The sequence below is a fragment of the Lissotriton helveticus genome, chromosome 8, assembly GCF_964261635.1.
Source record: "Lissotriton helveticus chromosome 8, aLisHel1.1, whole genome shotgun sequence".
Taxonomy (NCBI): Eukaryota; Metazoa; Chordata; class Amphibia; order Caudata; family Salamandridae; genus Lissotriton; species Lissotriton helveticus.
The window spans coordinates 441,693,514-441,715,943 of record NC_136069.1 but is presented as its reverse complement, the minus strand read 5'-3'; the positions used below and the strand labels follow the sequence as shown (position 1 = coordinate 441,715,943).

At 47.9% G+C, this 22,430-nt stretch overlaps 1 protein-coding gene across 1 annotated transcript in view; it reads right to left on the bottom strand.

Annotated features, from left to right (window-relative positions):
- COG3 (component of oligomeric golgi complex 3) overlaps positions 1 to 22,430 on the bottom strand; it is a 450,848-nt gene that overhangs the window by 339,613 nt on the left and 88,805 nt on the right. Inside the window, exon 4 of the mRNA XM_078657314.1 lies at positions 15,474 to 15,639. Coding sequence (XP_078513440.1) covers positions 15,474 to 15,639 — 166 coding nt within the window. The remainder of the gene's footprint in view (positions 1 to 15,473; positions 15,640 to 22,430) is intronic.

Below are 22,430 nucleotides of genomic sequence, written 5' to 3'. Positions count from 1 at the left end.
CGCGAGGGCGGGGCTTCTGACGGAGCCGGCCATTTTGGCATCGTTGGATGCTTCCATGGCCTTCGACACGGTGGAGTGGCCTTATCTTTGGGCGGCTCTTGAGAAATTTGGTTTTGGGCCTGAGTTTATTGGTTGGGTCCAGTTACTGTACGCGGAACCTCTGGCGCAAGTAGTGGTGAATGGTAGGGTCTCGGCTCCTTTCACCCTTGGTAGGGGTACCCGTCAGGGATGCCCCTTGTCTCCGTTACTGTTTGCGCTCGCCATGGAACCATTGGCTGCTTGGCTTCGGTGGGAACCTTCCCTCAAGGGGATCCGCTGGTCTCCGGACTTTGAGGACCGCGTTTCGCTCTACGCGGACGATATCCTTTTATATCTCACCTCCCCGCGTAAATCTCTGTCTGTTCTGTTTGACGTTCTTGCTTCCTTTGGAGCCAATTCGGGCCTTGTTATTAAGTGGACCAAGTCCTGTGTATATGTTCTTTCGGGGGTTTTGCCCCCCTTGCCGAGCAGACTTCCTATTCAGGTGGTCCACTCGGGTTTCAAGTATTTAGGGATTTTTATTACGTTGGACCCGACGCTCCGCTTTGAGCGTAATCTCCTCCCACCGTTGCTTAGATTGCGCCTGGATGTGGCCCGTTGGCGTAAGCTTCCTTTGTCTCCTCTGGGCAGGGCGGCTCTGTTTAAAATGATGTCCTTGCCGCGATTCCTTTACGCGCTCCAAACTCCTATGACGCTATTCCTAAGACCTATTTCCAAGAGATTGAGAGTCTTCAACGGCAATTGATATGGGATGGGCGTCCGCGTATCGCGCTCGCAAAGCTCACCATCCCTTGGTATGACGGGGGCATGGCGCTCCCTGATATCAAGCGATATTACTGGGCTTCCCAGTTGTCTGCCATTAATCACGTGATGTTTTCCCCGGGTCGTAATCCTGCATTCGAGATGGATAGATTCCAGCTCCCGGGTGGGGACTTTACTAGAGCACTTTATTCTCGATCGGCCGGGCGCCATCTTGTGGGCCCATCCAAGATCGCAGTAACTGTATGGCGAGCTGCGAATGTGAGTTTGGGGTGGGAGGATCGCTTGACGTTGGCGACGCCGCTTTATGCCTCGGAACGTTTGGGCGGACTTTGGTCTACCAAGGGTTTCGACCGCTGGGATATGATTGGGATTTGTAAGGTGGGTGATGTGTGCTCGAACGGTTGTGTGAAGTCGTTCCAGGCCCTCCAGGCGGAATATGGTTTGAGTGGTAGAGAATTTTTTCGCTACCTGCAGGTCCGACACGCCCTCGCCTCAGTTTTGGTTCCTGATGAGGCCCTGCCTGAATCTTCCCCCCTCGAGGACCGTGTCCTTGATGGGCATCTTCCCGATAGTACTATTTCTCTGATTTACAAGAAATTGATCAATAATCGGGCGGACTTATTGGTCCGACTTCGGGAGGCTTGGGTTGGCGATGGGTTGGAACTGGACGACGAGGATTGGCAGTCGGCACTCTCTTCTCCCAAGGAGGTGGCCATTCCTGCCCGTCTCCGTTTGGTTCAACTTAAGATTCTTCATCGAGTTTATGTCACGGGTCCGCGTCTGGTGACGATGGGCTTTTCTTCGGATGGGCTATGTAAGCGTGGTTGTGGTTTGAGTGCGACCTTTTTACATATCCTTTGGGAGTGCCCGGTTGTAGCGGCTTACTGGACTGCTGTGCTTGAGGTGATGACTGCTGTGACTGGTGTTGCCCTGCGGCCGGAGCCACGACGATGTCTGTTGAATGTGTGGGAGCCCACTGATTACTCTGTGGCCCAGACCAGATGGGCTACCCTGGGATACATGATTGCGAAGCGGGATGTTGCGCAACTCTGGGGCGCTTCCAGGCCCCCTGAGGTCTCGAAGTGGGAAGACAACATGGACTGGTCCATGTTTCGTGAGAAGACGGTTTATGTGGCCAGGGGCAGACCCAGGGCGTGGACGAAGGTTTGGGGCCAGTGGAATGATTATCGTGGGGATATTTGCACCCCTCCCCTAGTAGGCACTGCTGAGATTGTCCTATCTCCCTAGACGTGCGTTCCCGGAACCTTCCCATACGGGTTTTTTTCTATATTTCCGGTTCTCCCCGCTGCTCCCCTCCCCCCCTCCCCGACTTGATTGGAGCCTCCGGGCTCTTGGTGTGTTCTCCTGATCGTGGACCGTCCCCTCCGTTCTTTGGGCTGACCTTAATTATCGTGCATTCGCCTTTTAGTGTTTGTTTTTCTTTTGTAAAATAAAAAATTCAAGTTGCTTTGTGATATATGTAGAGTAATGCTTTGTGCTCGAGCTGTACCTGACCACGGGTGTACATTTCTATTTCATGCATTGTGCCTTGTTATTAGCGGCCAGCCCGTGCGGTTGTGGGCCCATTCTTGTACTTTTCTATGCTTGCTCCAATAAAGGTTTAAAAAAAAAAAAAAAAAAAAAACATTGACAGAGATGGACATGTCAAATGTGGTGTGACAGTACACCCCCTTCCTTAACCAATCACATGTAGAATAGCTCCTTATTTTGAAACACGTGTGGGTTGGACATTTGGGTTTTAGGATATAATTGAGGTGGGGGGGGAGGGGGTGCAGAAGGCGTTTACGCAGGTCCTTGGGAGATCGTCGCTGTCGTCAGTTTGCTGTAGAGGCCTACCTGTTTCTTTCTGTTCCTCATACCCGACTTAATATTTGCCCTTTCAAATCTTCTTGAGGGGCCTTGCTGCTCTCGTGGCCAGAGAGTAGATTTCCTGTTCAAACTGGGCGTACAGATAGAACCCTGAATTTGCATAATTATTTGCAAATGTATTTTATCTCTGAAACATTTTTCTCTTCGCCTTTCCACTCCTTCAATGCACTGTCAATATGATGTGAATTTTGTCATTTCCTTTGCTAATAACTTACTCAGTGATATTTCATGATTTGTACTGTGCATTGGTACTTGATGAGCATTTATTTCACATTATTTAGATAAACATTATAAATATACCCATTGAGTCAGTCTTTATTTAGAGTGAGTTTATTAATTATTGCCTAAAACTAACCAAATATAAAAAGATGTCATCGCCACATTATTTTTTATGAGAAATGCAGGTTCTATTGGAGATTGGTAAGTTAGGAACAAACTTTGCGTTACATTGAACCCAGCGTGAAGGGACTATGTTGGGTAATGTAATTGGGCCTAGTTTTTTGCAAATTTATTGATCCCTGATTGCTGGATCAGCATGCAGAAGCCAGAGCAATCACACAGGACAATTTTGCATCCTTGATAATGGAAAGAATTTCAGAAATGTTGGGCAATGGTTGACGATCCACCCAAAGTTGTTTGTTCAACCCACAAAAGTCCACACACAGCCTTAATTTCTTTCCCCTATTTTGAGGTGCTAAAGCTACTGGGGTGAGCCATTCTCATGACAATTTCCTTGTTTACCCCTGTAACATAAGCCCCGGGGTGGGGCTTGAGAATTCCAATATGGCCACCAGGATTAGACCGCAATAAACAGTAAGTGAAGTACTGGTCTTCTTCGATACGGGAAATCAACCTGGCATAGCTGTCAAGGCAGGGAGGAGCGGTACTGCGGATAAAAATGTTGCAGGAACGCAAGAAGGGGTTCTCGGTTGGATAGCACAATGCCAGAGCCACGACAGAGTGGAAAAGAGCATCGAGGAGAAACCGCCAACATGGAGACCAGGAGGGGATGCCGACCAGCATAAGAGAGCAAGTGAGGACAGAGTGGGACGCTGACCAGGACTGGAGAGGCAGTGCGCAGAAGCAAGAGACACCTGCAGAGACAAACGCTGAGCAGCAGGTTGCCGAGGCGTGTCTAGTGAGCCGTGGCATAAGGCAAGTCTTGGGTACCACAATATGGGCACACCTTAAGAGGATGGTGACAGGTGGGAAGCACTGGTACAATGGGAGCCCTCCTTTGGAGTTTACAGAGCACCTACCCTCCTCCCCTTCACTACTCCCCAGCAGTATCCACGCTAAGTTGCTGGGATGTGTGAGGAACACAGAGCGGCTTGAACCACTAATACATGGGTGAAAAGGTGACTGTGGCACGAGTTCCATAACAGACAACTCAGGAGAGTTTTCTTTTCTTTTTGCTTATGTCCTATGGTTTACATCTCCTGATCCGGACAGTGTCGGTTTGAGAAAGCCTGTCAAAGGCGGACGATACCCTTAACCTGTATCGGAGTATACTGTGTGTTTATCAAAGAGAGGGACTATAAAGTGAGAAGCCTTATACAAGTACAAATAAATCCCTTCAAAGCCTATCCTTGTGTCCAGTCGTGTCAGACATACTCTTACAACCCATAAATCCATTAACCTTTTCGATTCATTCCAGAGGGTCTCACTCATCATGTTAGGAACTTTCCTGATTTGTGAACACACGGCGGTCTGCTTCTAAACAATTTTGTGCTCAAAATTCTTAATAATCAAGCTCCTTCACAAATACTTAGGGAAATTCTGACAATACATCATCCACTGAATCAAAATATGACCACAATAACACACATTCAGCTAAATTTGGATGAAGAGATATACCCATATCTCCTTGGTGTCTCGACCACAACATATTGTCTCCACGCTTAGCAAAATGCACCTTGTCCAGAGTTTATCTTTCCATAGCAGAATCTTCATGACAGATTAACCCAGAACATCATTCTTCGTGCTGCCATAACCCACCATATTTATATGAGGAGTATCAAATGGATATTAACTTTCCCAAAAGTACTATTCCAATTCTTGTCTCCAATCATAGTGTAGGGTGAACCGGAATCCGCAAGTACCCATTACCTTCTTTCCCCCAATCACAATTTCACACTCAGGCATCCTTATCTGCTCACAGTCAACACGACCATCTTCACTTATGCTCAAAACAACTTTAACTTCATCATCTCACTTCGACACACCCAGGCATGTCTCATCTTGCCACACTTATTGTAAGTAGAAAACTTGCAAAACATTCTGGACTATTTGAAAGATAACCCTCTCTTCCACATCCATAACATTTATTGTTGAGTTCCCTATTATCAGCATACTTTTTACTGTTAGCACCTTTGTTCCTTATTATACCTTGTTGTACAACCTCAACACTACCACTCTTGGCGTCAACTAGACTCACAGGTTCATTTGCTACACTTACATCCTTACACACTCATCTTCCGCACCCACTCCGTGGTGTTTTCCATTCCTTCCATAATAGCTATTGCCTCTTTAAGGTCCAGGTTTGTTGCAAGTAATTTTTTTTGTACCTTTTGGCTATTGGTACCCTCACTAACTGATCCATTATCAGTGAGTCGCTAAAGTCTTTGCCCCAACACCACATTAATTTGAGAACCAAAATGTCTTTCAATAATTAAAACTGACATCTCAAATACATTCAGAGGCTCACTGGATTCTCATATAGCTTTTTATATTCCTAACCTCAACCCCCAAATTATGAAGCAAAACAGCTTTCTGATGGGTAACTTTTTTCACCCCCAATTGCCAATACATACGAGACCAATATTTTTTTCCATCTCTTTCAAGGCAACAAGATCTCTACTTTCTCAAAGAGAAATTGTGGAGGTTGAGTCATACTTGTAGTTGCCATCGTATATTTTAATGCATTAGTCAACCTTAGAATTACTGCTTCCACACTGTGCAGTTAAGTGAGCTGCGCTGGCCACTGAATAGCTCTTCTTTATGGTGGTTTAAGTTTAGCCTTATTAGCATGTGTGAACAGACAGTTTAGGAGGAATTATAAAAGATCCTGTTATCTCATCCCACAGCTCTCCTAACTCTGTTCAAGGTTGCCAAAATTCCCCACTACTGTGACGCTTCACAGGAAGGTCTCTGTTCACGGGTGAAATCCAGCCAGATCTGATCCTGAAGATCGTGCATACAAAATCCCAAACAAAGGTAGTGCCACTTTATGTTCTACTCTTCACGCAATTACATGCACATCAAATGACCAGAAGTGCATTTTGATGGAAGCAACGTAGCCCTGCAGAATGTCTTCTTCCAAACCAAGATGGTGCAACGTTACGTGAACAGCTGTACTCAACTGAGCAGGTCACAAGATACACTTGCAGTGGTATTGCAATGGCATTCAATATGAATAGAAACGCCAAGCCCAGGAGGAAAAGAAATATGTTTCTCCCATCAAAGGTAGGTCATGCAACACTCCAAACTCTCCTTACCATATATCCAGGCAGGAAGAAAAGAGCTCCAGATTACGGACTATGAAAAATATCGCCCTTCCTTTCCAAAAATTATGAAGGTTCATTGAAAAGAATCATTGGTTACTCGTTCTCCAGAAGCTCCTTGCCAATGTTAAGTGGTGAAGTCACCCACACCAGGTAAGATTTAAGGAGCAAGTCTTTATTGTAGTATCCAGTATCACAAACCAAGACAGCACTGTCTGCTCCCACAGCATAACTGCCTTTTTCCATACCACGGGAACCTGAAATTTGCTCACATACACAACATTCCAGACCCTGTCAGCAACATCTGAGGGCAGGCAGAAAACAAATCATAACAATATTATTTAGTGTTTTTCAACATTCGAAAAAATATTTAAATTATTATATTGTATATGGAAACATCCTGAGGTCATTTCATCCCATGCCAATTTCCCTGCCTCCTTGTAATGTCATAATTACTGGTAGATGTCCAGCCTTTCCCAAATCTTTGAAAAACTTACTGCCAGAGTCTAAGCTGAATCAGTCGATTTTAGGCTTAACGGTTAATACGACTAAATCTAAGATTTTGAGTCTGACTACATCACACACACTGGTGCTGGATTTGCAGAATAATCGACTTTTCTGTTGGGGCGAGGAACAGTTACAACTAATAATGTGGTGCAAGTCTCTTCTGTTTGAACTTACATTCCTACTGCCTTGGTTATCTGGAGAGATCCCAGGGTTGCACCATTACCACGTAAGGGTTGACCACATATAACCATCACTGCGATGGCTCTAGTTTCACTGCATGGTGCAGTTTCTTCTTCTGGGTGGAGCCATAGCCCACTACTGTGGTGTTTTGTTACCCTGGGTCGAGCCATCACTTTTCCTGGGTGTAACCTATAGATCCAGTACAGTGGTGCCTATGATTTGATCCCTGGGCGGCGCAATCTCAAATTCTTGGCTGACCCAACAGAACCCTACAGTGGGGTCCTTGCTGATCCCTGGGCTGCACTATCTCTGTTTCTGAGATGGCCCCACAGACACACTATTCTGATATCTATAATCCTTAAATTCTGCCACATCTGTTTCCAGCTGAACCACAGACAGACACTACTGTCTTCGGCTTCAGCCACGCCACAGAGCTTCAATGGACGGACCACAGCTGCGTCCACTTCACCTTCAAGAGAACGACGACCCACCAACACCAGCAACAGGCCGCCCGCAGAAGCTGGAACAAGATCACAGCAGACCAGCTCGCCACCTCCCTGAGCCAGCACCCTCCTGCCAACTCAGCGGACCCCAGCCAGGCCGCCGACAACCTCACGAAGTGGATCAGCATCTGCGCGGACGAGCTCGCCCCACTGAGGACCCCGCCTAGCAGACCCGGCAGCAAGAAGGCCCCGTGGTTCACCGACGAACTCAAGAGCTCCAAGAAGAACTGCCGAGCCCTCGAGAAAGTCTGGAAAAGGGAACCGACACCGGACAACAGGACCTCCTTCAAACTCGCCACCCGGAAACACCACCAGCTGATCCGCGCCGCCAAGAAAACAGCATTCAAGGACCGGTTGGACAACAACGCACACAACTGCAAGGAACTCTTCAACATCGTGAAAGAGCTTTCCAACCCCAGCGCAGGAAACAACGACATCACCCCATCGCAAGACCTCTGCAACTCCCTCGCTTCATACTTCCACAACAAGATCGCGGACATACACAACAGCTTCAACAACCAACCAACGCACACCATGACCAAACAACCACCCCCCACCACCACCCTCCACGCCTGGACCCCGATCAGCACCGAAGACACCATCCGCACGATGAACTCCATCCACTCCGGATCACCGACCGACCCCTGCCCTCACCACGTCTTCAACAAGGCCGACGCTGTCATCGCACCCCACCTGCGAGACATCATCAACACATCCTTCGACACCACCATCTTCCCGGAGAGCTGGAAGCACGCCGAACTCAGCGCTCTACTCAAGAAACCAACAGCGGACCCCACCGACCTCAAGAATTACCGCCCCATCTCGCTCCTCCCGTTTCCAGCCAAAGTCATCGAGAAGACCGTCAACAAGCAGATGGCCGCCTTCCTCGAGACGAACGGATCCCTCGACCCCTCACAGTCCGGCTTCCGAGCCAATCACAGCACCGAGACCGCCCTCATCGCCGCCACCGATGACATCCGAGCCCTGATGGACAATGGAGAAACAGCGGCCCTCATCCTCCTAGACCTCTCCGCGGCTTTCGACACGGTCTGCCACCGCACCCTAGTGCAGCGCCTCAACAACGCCGGAATCCAGGGGAAGGCACTGGAATGGATCATCTCCTTCCTCGACGGAAGAACACAGAGAGTCCGCCTACCACCGTACAAGTCAGAGGCCACCGAAGTCATCTGCGGCGTCCCCCAAGGATCCTCTCTGAGCCCCACCCTCTTCAACGTCTACATGAGCCCCCTCGTGGCCATCGTACGCAAACACAACCTCAGCATAATCTCCTACGCCGACGACACCCAGCTGATCCTCTCCCTGACCAACGACCCCGCCGCCGCCAGAGCCAACCTGCACGAAGGGATGAAAGAGGTAGCCGAGTGGATGACGACCAGCCGCCTGAAACTGAACTCGGACAAGACGGAGGTCCTCATCCTGGGCTCCTCACCCTCCGCCTGGGACGACTCCTGGTGGCCTCCCGCCCTGGGCACCGCACCCAAACCGACAGACCATGCACGCAACCTGGGCGTCATCCTGGACTCCTCCCTCTCCATGACCAGGCAAGTTAACAACATCTCCTCGGCGTGCTTCAACATCCTACGCATGCTACGGAAGATCTTCTGGTGGATCCCCACCGAGACCAGGAAGACCGTCACCCAGGCCCTCGTCACCAGCCGACTGGACTACGGCAACGCCCTCTACGCCGGTACCACCGCCAAGCTCCAGAAGAGACTCCAGCGGATCCAGAACGCCTCAGCCAGACTCATCCTCGACATCCCACGAACCAGCCACATCTCCGGACATCTGAGAGACCTTCACTGGCTCCCAGTCAACAAAAGAATCACCTTCCGCCTCCTCACCCACGCACACAAAGCCCTACACGACCAAGGCCCGAGCTACCTCAACAGCCGAGTCAACTTCTACGCTCCCAAACGCCACCCCCGATCAGCCAACCACGCCCTCGCCGCCGTCCCCCGCATCCGAAGAACGACTACAGGAGGAAGGTCCTTCTCCTACCTGGCCGCCAAGACCTGGAACTCCCTCCCGACCGACCTGCGCCTGACCCAAGACCACCTCTCCTTCAGGAAGAAGCTGAAGACCTGGCTGTTCGAGCAGTAGCGGCACCCCCCCCCCCCCCCCCCCCCAGCGCCTTGAGACCCTACGGGTATGTAGCGCGCTTTATAAGTGTCACTGATTGATTGATTGATTGACTGTGATGTTCATTTATTTATTCCAAGTTTCCAGCTGAGGGATCACTTGGGTCCGCTGCTGTGGATTCTCTATTTATTCTTGGACGGTGCCATCTGCGGATCAGTGTGGACCCCTTAGATCCACTACTCTGGGTTCTACAGTCATACCTGGAGGCTAACACAGGATAGACCCAGCACTGTTCCTCATCTCAACATACAAAGTTATTAGAAGATGCAAACTCCGTATCGTGATATGATAGGTATATGCAAATATGAATCTATCCTTCAACATTTTTCCACATTTTTCCACTTCAGGTTCAGCACAACACGTTTGGTGCGCATCTTAAAATTTGATATACAACACCAAAACTCTTTCACATGGACTACTATAAAAAGAAAGCTCTGCCAAACATGCATACCAAAAGGAATAGCTATTTACTCAAACATCCAAAAAGTGTTTTAAGCCTCACAGGTAGCAGGTATAAATATAGTGATATAATGAAATGCAACGACAATGTCAAGGCTTAACAGGCACTAAACAAATCACTTTTCCACCCATTGTTGCTTTTCAACAGAGCAACAAAAATTACACACATTGGAAGTCAAGATGGCAGTAAGACATTTTTAGATTAAACTAAGTGAACACAGACTTCTTAAACATCTGTTTGTATCCTACATAAAAACTGCTAGACTGTCATTGGTTTGAAAGCAAGACATTTCCAGTTGGATTGTTACCTATATTCTTAGCAAAAGGTTCACAGAGCCTACTGGGATGTCAAAGAGAACAGTTTACAAGGGGAGCGGCTGTTATGTTATATGAGTATTTATTACGCGCACAACTACTCTTGAGTATCCTGGCGCGGAGCATAACCACAACGAAGTCAAAAAACACACAGCCGAACATAACAATTCTAATAGGCTTTATTAAAAAGGTGGGTTTTGTGAAGTTTTTTAAAGCTGCTAAAATCTCTGGTATCCCTGAGAGTGAATGGAAGGGAATTCCAGAGAGTGGCCGCTTTGACCGCAAATGATTGACCGCCCAATCTAGTTCGCCGGAAGCGGGGGACTATCAGCCGGCTTTGGGAGGCTGACCTAAGATGCCGACTAGGGACATGGAATCTCACTCTTTTCCTGAGATAGGCGGGGCCAGTATCATGAAGGGCTCGATACGTAAGAACCAGAGACTTAAATTGAATTCTTTGGGCCACCGGCAACCAATGGAGAGTGGCCATATGAGGTCTTATACTGTTGCGTCTAGAGATGCCCAGCAAAAGTCTCGCGGCCGCATTTTGAATGAGCTGTAACTTATTTATCAAAAAAGAGGGTGAGCCCAAATACAGCGCGTTGGCGTAGTCCAAACGGGACAATATAAGGGCTCTAGCGACCATCTCTTTGGCTGGTTGAGGCAGTAGAGGGAAAAATCTGCCCAGAGATCTGAGGGTCCCAAAGCAGGCACCCGTCAATCTCTTAATCTGGTCAGAGAACCTTAGATCTTCGTTGAACCAGATGCCCAGGTTCTTGGCTGGGCCACCTTCGGAGAGGGGACGGGGGAAACCAGGAGGCCAAACCAGTTCAGGGAATTGGCTTGGAAATTGGCCGTATAATATAATCTCTGATTTTCCCTCGTTACATTTGAGTTTGGCACGGGCCAACCAGGTGAATACAGCCGCCAGACATTTTTGTGCTGCAGCCGTTTCTAATGACGAGCTGCCCCAGGTAAACAGGAGCTGGGTGTCGTCGGCGTAAGCCATAATTTTTGCACCCAGCTCCTCGGCCAGGTAGATCAGCGGGGTCATATAGATGTTGAAAAGAAGTGGGCTCAATGTTGAGCCCTGTGGGACCCCAGTCTGAACAAGCCTGGCCGAAGAAGAATACGGGTGCATCCAGACTTGCTGGTAACTAGAGTCCAAGAAAGACTCTAGCCAAGACCATACCGCCCCGGTGAGGCCAATATCCGTGAGACGGGCCAGGAGGAGTTGGTGAGGGACCGTATCAAAGGCTGCAGAGAGGTCCAATAGAATTAGTGCCGCTCTGCCGCCCCCGTCCGTACACTCCCTGATGGCTTCCACCACCTCCACCAAGGCCGTCTCCGTGCTAAAGGAGGCTCTGAAGCCCGACTGGGCTGGATGAAGTACCCCAGACTCCTCCACAAAGGCATTCAGCTGCCGAAAAACGACCTTTTCGCAGACCTTCGCCAGTGCCGGAAGCAAGAAGATGGGACGGTAATTGGCTGCACTAAGGGGATCTGCTGAAGGCTTCTTCAGGAGAGGCAGGAGTTTAGCTTGCTTCCACTGCTTAGGTACCACAGCCGTTTGCAATGACCAATTAACCATAGTAGTGACCTCAGACCCTACACACTCTGCTACTCCTGCCAGAACTCTTGCCGGGCATGGGTCTGAAGGGGAGCCTGATTTAAGAGATTTCAGCAGAGCAAGGATGTCTACTTGATCCACCATAGTGAATTTAGCAAGGCAACTGCAGGCAGGGGCACCAGATGACTTCGCCAAAGGGTGTGAGGCAGCGTTACTCAAAGCTAATTCTTCTTCAATGAGCTTGATTTTATTAATAAAGAAGGAGGAGAGCTCCTCACACCAATCAGCAGAAACCGGGATTTTTTTGTGCTCAGCTAGAGGCGACAGGAAGCTTTGGACTATGGTGAAGATTTCCTTGTCATTATTATCTGCTTTTAAGATCCTTGACGCAAAGTAGGCACCCTTCGCAGTCTTAACTAAGGAAGGCGCGTTTTAGACCCCTGCTGAAGAAACCAGGCGTAGACCCGGCTGTCCTGAAGAACTACAGGCCGATCTCCCAGTTGCCCTTCCTTGCAAAGGTCCTAGAGCAACACGTGCTGAAGTCCCTGTCCCTGTACCTCGAATCCCATGGCCTACTGCATGAGCGACAGGCGGGGTTTCGAGCACACCATAGCACCGAGCTAGTGATGCTCTCGGTGCTAGATGAACTGAGAGGCATGGCTGACAGCAAAAAACCGAGCGCCCTGATTTTATTAGACCTGTCAGCGGCGTTTGATACCGTCAGCCATGACCTGCTCCTGGGAAGACTGGAGGCCTTTGGGATCAAAGGCTTGGCCTTTAAGTGGCTGCAATCCTTCCTCTTGGGAAGGACACAGAGGATACAACTGGGGGAGTTGATATCTGAGGTGGGGTTCTTAGAGTGCGGGGTACCACAGGGCTCCGCACTGTCCCCACTTCTGTTCAATCTTTATTTGCAGCCTCTAATTGCGTCCTTGGCCGAGATGGGCTGTAGAGTCTTCAACTATGCTGACGATACTCAGCTTGTGCTCAGTATCGATAACACAGGGACAGCACAAATCCAAGCTCAAAACATCTTGAGGTATACCGTAGGGTGGATGACGGAAAACCTACTAAAGATCAACCCGGACAAGACCGAGGTATTGGTAATTCCATCTACCACCTCACCGTGGAGTGATCTGTATTGGCCTGCAGAGCTTGGACTAGCCCCAAAACCCAGTGCCAACGTAAAGAGTTTGGGGATTAAACTAGATTGTGATCTGTCAATGTGCAGCCAAATTTCCACCGTTGTTGGAACCTGCACGAACATCATTAGACAACTGAGAAAGCTAGCCCCCCTCCTCTCTCATTCTATGATGCGCTCAATTGTAGCAGCAACCGTGATTTCACGAATCGACTATGGGAATGCCCTGTACCTTGGCCTCCCAAAAACATTGACAAATAGACTCCAGGTCGTAATGAATGACGCCGCACGACTGATCTTCGGACTACCCAGACGAACAAAGGCCTCCCCCCTACTCCAAACCCTTCATTGGCTCCCTGTTAAAGAGAGGGTTGAGTTTAAGAGCCTCTGTATAGCGCATAAGGCGATCTACGGCCATGCGCCGGACTATATCAAAGCTCGTCTGGAAGTATACAACCCAAAGAGAATACTTAGATCATCGGATTCTCAGCTACTGGTCTGCCCCCGCTACAAATTAGTGACTAAGGGAGGGAGAGCCTTTTCTGTTTTGGCCCCCCAGTTATGGAACAAGCTGCCTGAGGGGCTACGCAGGGAGGTGAACCTCCTACGGTTCAGGAAATCACTGAAAACACTGTTGTTCAGAAGAGCCCTGATCGCAATGTAGTCCTGTAGCTGTGTCTCTCGGAGGAGTTGAGCTAAGTTATTGTAATAACACCGATTTCCAATGCGCTTAGAGACCTGTAGGTGATTGGGCGCGCTATAAATCTAAATTAACAATAACAATAACAATAACAATAGTATTCTCTTTGGGCTGCGCTGAGGTCTGCTTTGGTTTGCGGGGAGTATGCAACCCTCCAAAGCCGCTCAAATTGCTTGCATGACCTTTTTTGCTCTTGTAACGCTGATGTATACCAAGGTTGAGAAGGTAACAAGCGTCGGGGCTTATTCTGGGCAGGTTTGGAAATGGTCTCTACTCCCAGACTGACCCAGGCGTTAAAGAGATCCACTTGGCCCTCTAAATTAGTAGCACGAGCCATCTGGGAATGCGTGAGGGCTTCAGCCAGTCCAGGAATGTAAATTTTCCGTGCTAAGGGACCTGACTGAGGAGAAGGGTGACGAGGTGGTACTGCCACGTCCCAAGAGTACCACCTCCCAAGAGAAGAAGATCACAGCATGGTCTGACCAAGTAACTGGCAGGGGATCTTTGAGAACCAGGGCAAAGTTAGAGCAAACTGTGGCATACTAAATGAAGAACATACCTTTAACTGAAACTAGTAACGAAGGCACTCTGTAACTACACAAGTGTTCCTTCAAATCTTTTCATATTAACCATTTTTATCAGTCAAGCCCTCATACCACTGTCAAATAGAAACATTCAAAGTTTATGAAACTGGAAGGATCCCACACAGGAGAAAAAAAAAGTACTGCCCAGAAATAATAGCTCTCCAGAAAGAACCACAACGGAACGAGATGGTATTTGATTTCTAAGAAATAACTAGGATTGCAGTTTTGAAGATGCATTTTGTTGTAATCAATGTCCTTTACTTCTAAAGAAACGAAAATGCATGGCTCAATTTTCTCTTTATTGCTAGCAAATAAACCAAATAGTTGACTTTAAAAATTAGTGCAATTGGCTAGGTACTGGGGGAGGGGGAGAGGGGGGAGACGGAGGAGCTGGCTGTGGTTGCATCTTGACGCCACGCTGGCTGACTATGCAACATGTTTTGTATGCTTACTGATGCAACAATAAAACACATTTAGACATAAATAGGAGTGCTCTGTGGTACTGCCTTAGACAATAGAAGATATTCAAAGCCTATCAAAGCTTTAAGGAGAAGCTCAGTGGGAGAGTGGAGGAAAGTGTTAGGTACATACCTTTTTCTTATGTCCCTAATTATGGTATTGCTGTAAAACAGGAGTGTTTCCTGGATTGTTTTGCAGTGCCTCATAAGGACATTCGAGCTTAACACTGCCATAAACAACAAAGACCACTCAAGTGACAGAGATAGAGGAGGAGAATCAAGTTTTAACTACAGTTTGTAGAAGTAAGACTCCTTCTCAACTATTAGCATGGTTGTTGAACACAATCATAAGTGATTTACTGCCTAGTGGCTGGCACAACATGTCCGGAAGAGTGGTTCAGTTGATCTTGAGGGCTGGTTATGTGGTATAGTGGTCGGGCTGGTTATGAAATGGGGAACAGAGCAATGTAATACACAGAGCATGCATCTCATCCAAAAAAATAAAAGGTGCCTAAGATGAATGTATAAAGGGTTAAATCACAAAAAAAACTTTACAGTTTTTACACGTCTACATAAAAATGTGTAAAGTAAAAATGTTTTATCACTTTACAAATTCTATCTGGAATGGGGCAGCCCGTTGTCTTGTAATCACAACTTCTAAATCCTGCATCTTAAAGAAAAAAGTGACAAACAAGACGGTACCTGTTCCTTAAGAAGTTGCTCGCAAGCTTCGTGCAATGTACCAGTTTTCGTGGACACAAAAAGGTACTGGTTTTGGAGTGACAGCAAGTGCTGGAGAGCACTGTTCACGTCATTCAAAATGGCATCACACTGCTCCTGAAACCCAGACAAGTAATCCCTCATCTCTCTAGAAAAGTAAAAAAGCAGGTTAGACAAAACTGTTCGAACTGGCCTATTCATATTATTAACTTAATTCTACCATCAGAGATGTCTTACTCCAGCAGCCCTCGCATTCGTTCCCACAGTTTTCAGAATGGTCTATCAATAGGAGGGACATGGACAGGGTGAAAGCAGAGCCCACTGGTGGGCATCATTTATTCTGCACATTCCTAAAATCTGTCAAAACCACAACACTTATCGAACACAATGACTTGAATATGCTCACAATTAAAAATTTGGTTAAGATTGTCTTCTCAGTATAAAAGGAAACTCATGTAATACGGTTAAATATACACGACTCCAAAACAAATGGCAAAATGTCCCATGAACAAACAAGCATTGGCTAAGCCAATAGGTCACACCTTTTTAATCTGTCTGCTTTGCCATTGATTCTTGCCGATGCTACGTAGCATCGACAAAAAGCATTATTGCAATGTAGTGCACCCTGGTTGGGTGAAAACAAATTGCACAAGGAAGCTGCCAAAACAGGTGGCCATGTCATTTCATATACAGTGGCATGCACATGCCTGCGGAATGATGCAGGTGCCATTCTCTTTTTATTTGCTCATCAAAGATGGCTGTTGCCACTTGGATCGGTAAATTTATGCAAAACTGCATTTTACTTGTGTGAGAGCACTTTTTGAACTGTAAAATGGCGAGAGAGAGAACGAACAGCAGTTGAGGGAGCACCTCAGGCGCTTGAAGCTGGGGAAGAAAAAACCTTTCGTAATAAAGAAAAGCAAGTGAGGGGTGGGGAAAGCAATGGAAAAGCATGGTGGGGGACTTGATGGGGCAACACACAGCAATTAAACGAAAGGTAAAGAGGCTACGTTCCAGGGAATGGGAGGTTAAAACAAGAGAAAAGGCAGTACTAAAGAGGGACTACTAAGCGTATTGACCAATGAAAAGCCACCATTTACAAAGGACAGTACAGGAGCCAATTGAAATGAGGAGTGAGAGGAGCTTCATGCCCATATCCTGAATATAGCATGTCTCGAAGAGACAGTGCAAGCGCTGCCTAGGCGAGCACTAAAAACATTTTTTGCTGATGCAGTGCAGCACTGGCCAAATAAAACCTAAATGCAGGATGACCTGCCCACTATTGGTGGTTAACGTGTGTATGCCTGAAGATATACATATGCGCATGTGTGATGATGCATGCGTGTGCATTCGTGATCATATGCTATATGCCTGCGCATGAGTGATGACATATGCGTGAGCATGCGTAATGATGTAGGAGTGTGAATGATCACCGCAAATGTGAGCACCTGCAAAAGGACGTGGATGCTATTCTTTTTTATTTACCCATTCAACCGTGTCTGCCAGGAGGATGATTCCAAGGTTCTTGTGGTGGCGCTAGAGAGCAGAGCAGAGAGTGCTGCCAGATCGTCGCTGAGGGGAAGCGGAGCGATCACGGAGCAAGGCAGAGTGGCGGCGGAGGAGCAGCGTGGTGTTTTAGCTATTAACGGGACCGGGAGTTAGCAGCGGCAACCGGGACCAGAGAAACTCCGCAAACCCCGTGAAAATGAAGACTCCGCAGCTCCGCGGCTTCAGACGATTCCACAGCTACAACCACAGCACAGCCACAGCACAGCAAGACTACGCGGGGGGACACGACCAACCAAAGGGGTTAAAGGGACAACCGGCTAACTAACCCCCCATCCAAACAGCACAGCCCAGCCCAACCCAGCACAGCCCAGCCCAGCCCAGCTTGTGAAGGCGTCGATAGCGCCAGGCAGCACCGGCGGTACAGTCAGACACCAAGACTAAGCCGGTGAGTGCTGTGTTGGGGGTGCGTGGGGGGGGGGGGGCCAAAGGACCAAAGGACTAGTGCACCGGCCACCAAGCCAGCAAACCACGATCAGTGACAAGATCAAGCGGGGGCCTGGGCGCAGCCTACACTCCAACTCCCCCAAATCTTGGACAGAGCACTGAGGGGGAAGGGCCACTGCCGGCCAGTACTGATAATGTCACTAAGGAACGGCTGCACAATTGGCGTGTAGGTGTGAGCGCTGCACGAGCGCTGTGAAAACAATACCTCCGCCACAACTCGCAACTTGCAAGCAGCAGACAGCAGGGGAAAAGTAGACAACCTGCCTACAACTGCAACTACAACTGCAAGCTTAAAACACTAACTCAAAGGGTTGACGGATCCAATCCAGATCTCTTAGAGACACCACCGGACAGTGTGCACCCTTAGTTTCCCCAGCTTCTACCTCCTGCCGGCCGTTTGCAACCCAGGGCTAAATAGCCCCAACATGAGATCTGGAATGATCAGAGGGAACCAAACGAACTAGGGAGGGGAAAAAAAGCGAAAACAAAATCTTCAGCCATCCAAGGGGGAAAAAGAGGCTCAAACAGATACATCTAAAATCTACAGCGAAGAGCCCACTACTGGACATAATCGATCTAACGGACACAACTGAGTCAATACAGAACCAATCGGCTACAAATAAACAAAAAAGAGACACGACTAACAAAGAAGGGAGAAATAAAATGAATAAAACTTTGGCACAGCCCAAAATCTATACAAAATGTTGCTTTCTAAAGAACCCAGGGGACGCTTTATACTCAAAGATCAATAAAGTATCAGGCCTTCAATCGCCTCTTGAACCACTTCAACCAACCCTGTGTCACCAGCCCGGTGACAAGCAGTCCCGACTGGACGATGGCAATAGCAATAGCATCAGTAACAGTAAAAGAGACAAAAGCACAACATCTATAACATCACCCCAAATAACATCAACACCTCAGTGCAATAACATTAAACCGGGGGAAAAGCGCGAAACGGCAGGAACCCCGGCAGGACGAAAAATGGCCATAGACGCCAATTTAATCCAAGTACATGGGCCAAATGAAGCCAAGGACATGTCGCCATCAAAACTGGAGGAGTATATCTTTAACTTCAGTAGCAACTCCGAGAGCATCAGCATGAGCAATGAATTTGGCCATGGGGGCATAAGTAACAACGGAGAGTGCAAGAGGAATGAGGAAACTGCTACCGCACCAGCGCGGCCAATAGAGACGGAACCCTCACTAGCAGTCCTTGACATCACAAACAACGAACCCACACTAGCATCCAAGGCGTCAAAAGGGACGCGAAACAAAGACACAAGCCAGAAGAATCTTACCCCAGAGGTGATCGAAATCTCTTCTTACCTAAGGAAAGAGGAGTGGGAGGAGCTCATAGCGGCTTACCCTAAAGACCTGAGCATAAGTAGGACGGTCAGTGAGACATCAAAAAGCGGAACAGCATGCATGCAGACAAAAATAGCAGGAACAGGTAGGCCAGAAATAGCGCAACCCCTCAAAGAGCCACCCGTGTCCCAAGAAGCGGATCTTAAAGAGTCACGGAAACCAGGATGCAACTCCAGCACAAGCCAGGCAAGAAAGCGTATGGCCCAGTCTCCTCAATACAGTACAACTTCTGGTGGATGCAATACACTACCAATCAGAGAAAATGGACACTCAACTAACGCTATTAGACACGCTGGCAGTATTTGTAGTTGCAATAGATGGAAGCTGGGCACGCTAAATTCACTTCTCCAGAGTAAATTTGACCAACTTGAGGATGTCAAAAGGAGAAACGGCATCGAGTGTGAATGTGGCCCAATCATCGACAAGCTGGCCACCCTGCCGACATTAATGTCAGACTTATGCGGTCAGCTCAAACGATCTGCCGAACATAGTCAGAAGATCAGCACTGACGCACAGGGGCGCCCAAATGATATCGGAAAAGTGACTACTGCAAAAGCAGGGGCGGCCGAGGTAGACACTACCCTCAGCAAGGATACAGCTGTCGAACGGCATGGCAAGACATCGATGTCTGGAGCCCAGGATCATCCCAAGATGAAAGAGTCAATCCAGGACACAGGGGAGAATAGAATGGAGCCAATAAAATCTCTACCAGCGGGTGCCGAAGACGATGCTGATACAAATCAGAAATTAAATGCCAAACAGAGGCGAGCGAAAAAACGCAAAGGGAGGAAATACAAGCTTTGCTCAAAACGTGAAGGCTTCAGGCAACTCTTTGGGCAAACTAACCCCGCAGAACAAAGCACGAGCAATCCGGTGGAAGTAATAACATCAAATCGTGATCACGATGAAACGAGCGGCACATCCGAAGATAAGTCCAACTAGCAAATACAAGCTCAGCAATAACAGCAGCTGACCTACAAAGCGATCAAGCTGCTATGCCTCAACACTCTGGGTCCACCATCTCACCAGATGACTCTGGGTCACGGAATTGGCAAACACACAACATCCAGCCTTGCATAAAACCCATGGGAACCCCAAAAGTCTCCATTGGCTCAAGGGGAGAAAAAACAGGAAGACAAGATCTAGGACTCACTGAAAACCAAATACTAGCCATCACCCAAGCAACCGTGTCAACTCATCTACGGGCAGACCAGACAATGACAATACCTGCCCCCGTAGCCCTGATTTCAAATACGCAGCATCTACGCTGCGAAACCTCTGGATTAACCGTATGTGCAAGGGATCAAATCTCAGCATGGGAGCACAACCGAGAGGGCTATCGGGCATCAGCAAAAGCAACAAGTGGCGTGAAACGGACACCATTACTAAATACGGATAACGCATCTGGGGGCGCAACCAACCAAGGGAAAGATTCGGATGCCACATGGTTCACCCCAGACTTTATATCCAAAGGAAGACACAACATCCTCAATAGAGGCAATATCTTACGATTATTGGCCCACATCCCCTCACTGTCATTCGTGACAAGCTCTGACCTGAAGTCTATTGAATTTATAGTTACAGAAGGCACAAGAAAAGAGGCGACAAAGGCGACTTGGGCTTCGGCAGACCTGGCACAAAAGATCCTTATGGAATCCGAGACCTTTAAAAACTGGGGCATCACGATGAAGCCTTTCACAAAGCCAGGATATCCGGACGTATTGTGCTCTGAGAGAAGCCTGAACTCGAGGGAGCACGCAGAAGGCAGCAAAATCTCGGTTCTCAGGGGCGCTGCCGGGCCAAGCTGTATTGGCAGAAATGGGTTCATCGAACTTGCTTACGGGGAAGGACAGGGAAGACAAGCTCCAAACGGGTGGCAGGAACAAAGACGGTTCGTGAGAACCATAACAAACAGCAACTGACACGCGGAGCGGATAACAACGGAACATCCACAGAATCAATTGTGTATATGCTCCTGGAATATAAATGGCCAGGCATCCAAAATGCTGGATATGGATTTCATAGAGTACATTCGATCCTTTGACTTAATTGCGCTACAAGAAACTTGGCTTGCTGAGCCCCCGCATCTCCAGGGGTACCTACGCTTTTTTTCTGGCGCCAAGAGCTTAGCCAAGTATGGGCACTTAAGAGGAGGTTTGGTAATATATGTAGCTACAACTAGCTTTGTGATGGTAAAAGAAACTGGGCCCTCGGTGACAGCTGCACTCGCAATTAACTTGACACTGACAACAGGCTCAGGCAAAGCAACTAACAACTGCACCCTGGTCAATGCTTATATTCACCCCAAAGGAAAGAAAAGAGCAGCGGAGGACTTTTATGCCTTCAAAGAAGAGTGCATCACGGGGGGAAAAACAGCGAACCTAGTACTCACTGGGGATTTAAACCTCAATCTCATGGGAACAACACAAGAGGAGGGAATAATGGCACAAAACACATCTTGGGCCCTACCACTACAAGGAAAGCCACAAACAGCCAAACAATCAAAATTGGGGAAAAAGTACTCGAGGCATTAGAAAACTTCAATATCAGGGCACTAAACGGCAGGTTTGCAGGGGATAACCCGCCAGCCTCAACTTTTCACTCAAGAAAAGCGAACAGCACACTAGATTACACCTTCATGTCAATACCGCTTTTTCCACACATAATATCCTATCGGATAGGGAACCAAATAGATAGCGATCACTGCCCTCAGGAAATCACCATGGACCTTGCTAGACCAACTTACGAGCGTTCGACGGCTCCTAAAGAGCCCATCTATACCGTAAACTTTAGGAAAATTAAGTATTCGGCTGCAACGGGTGAAATCTTGATAGGACTGGCAAAACAACATTACATGGAGCGTAGAGGCCTCAACGAAGTAGCGAAATGGGTGCAGTTTACTACCACCCTGGGGCAACATGCAACAAAGCCCAAAGCGCGCACAAGGATGATCAAGCTGGGTAACCTTCCCCAAGCACATAGAGGGAAAATTAAAGAAATAAAAAACTCAATCTCTAACTTAATGAGAGCAGTACAGCTGGACCCCAATGACAAAGGGAAGTCGGTTCAACTCACTAAATTAAAAGCTTCATTAAAAAAACTAAAGTGGGAAGCAAACAGAACTATAGAGGAACAACTATGGGCAACACTTCATGAGGACATAAAAAAGAACGACGGGGCAAGGTTTTGGAAAACAATAAATTCACTAACGCACCCTGCAAAAATGGAGACCACATCAAACATCACAGAGGCAACCTGGGCAGCTTATCTCGATAACCATTTTAACCGAGACCTGTCGTCTAATCAGAATACGAGCGAACCGATTTTCGGACAAGCCCATGATGTTGGTAATACGTCTCCAAGGTGCCCAATTAACCAGAACACGGTGGGTGACACAGATCATATATCACTGCAACCCAAAATCAAACAGCAAATAAAGAAAGGAAGAAGGGAAGGAGCGCCGGGTCCAAACGGGATCCCGCCCGTCCTCTTCAAACAAGATATGGATTATTGGGCAGCGGCACTTGAACCCCTTTTTCGGGAAATCAGGTACACTAACAT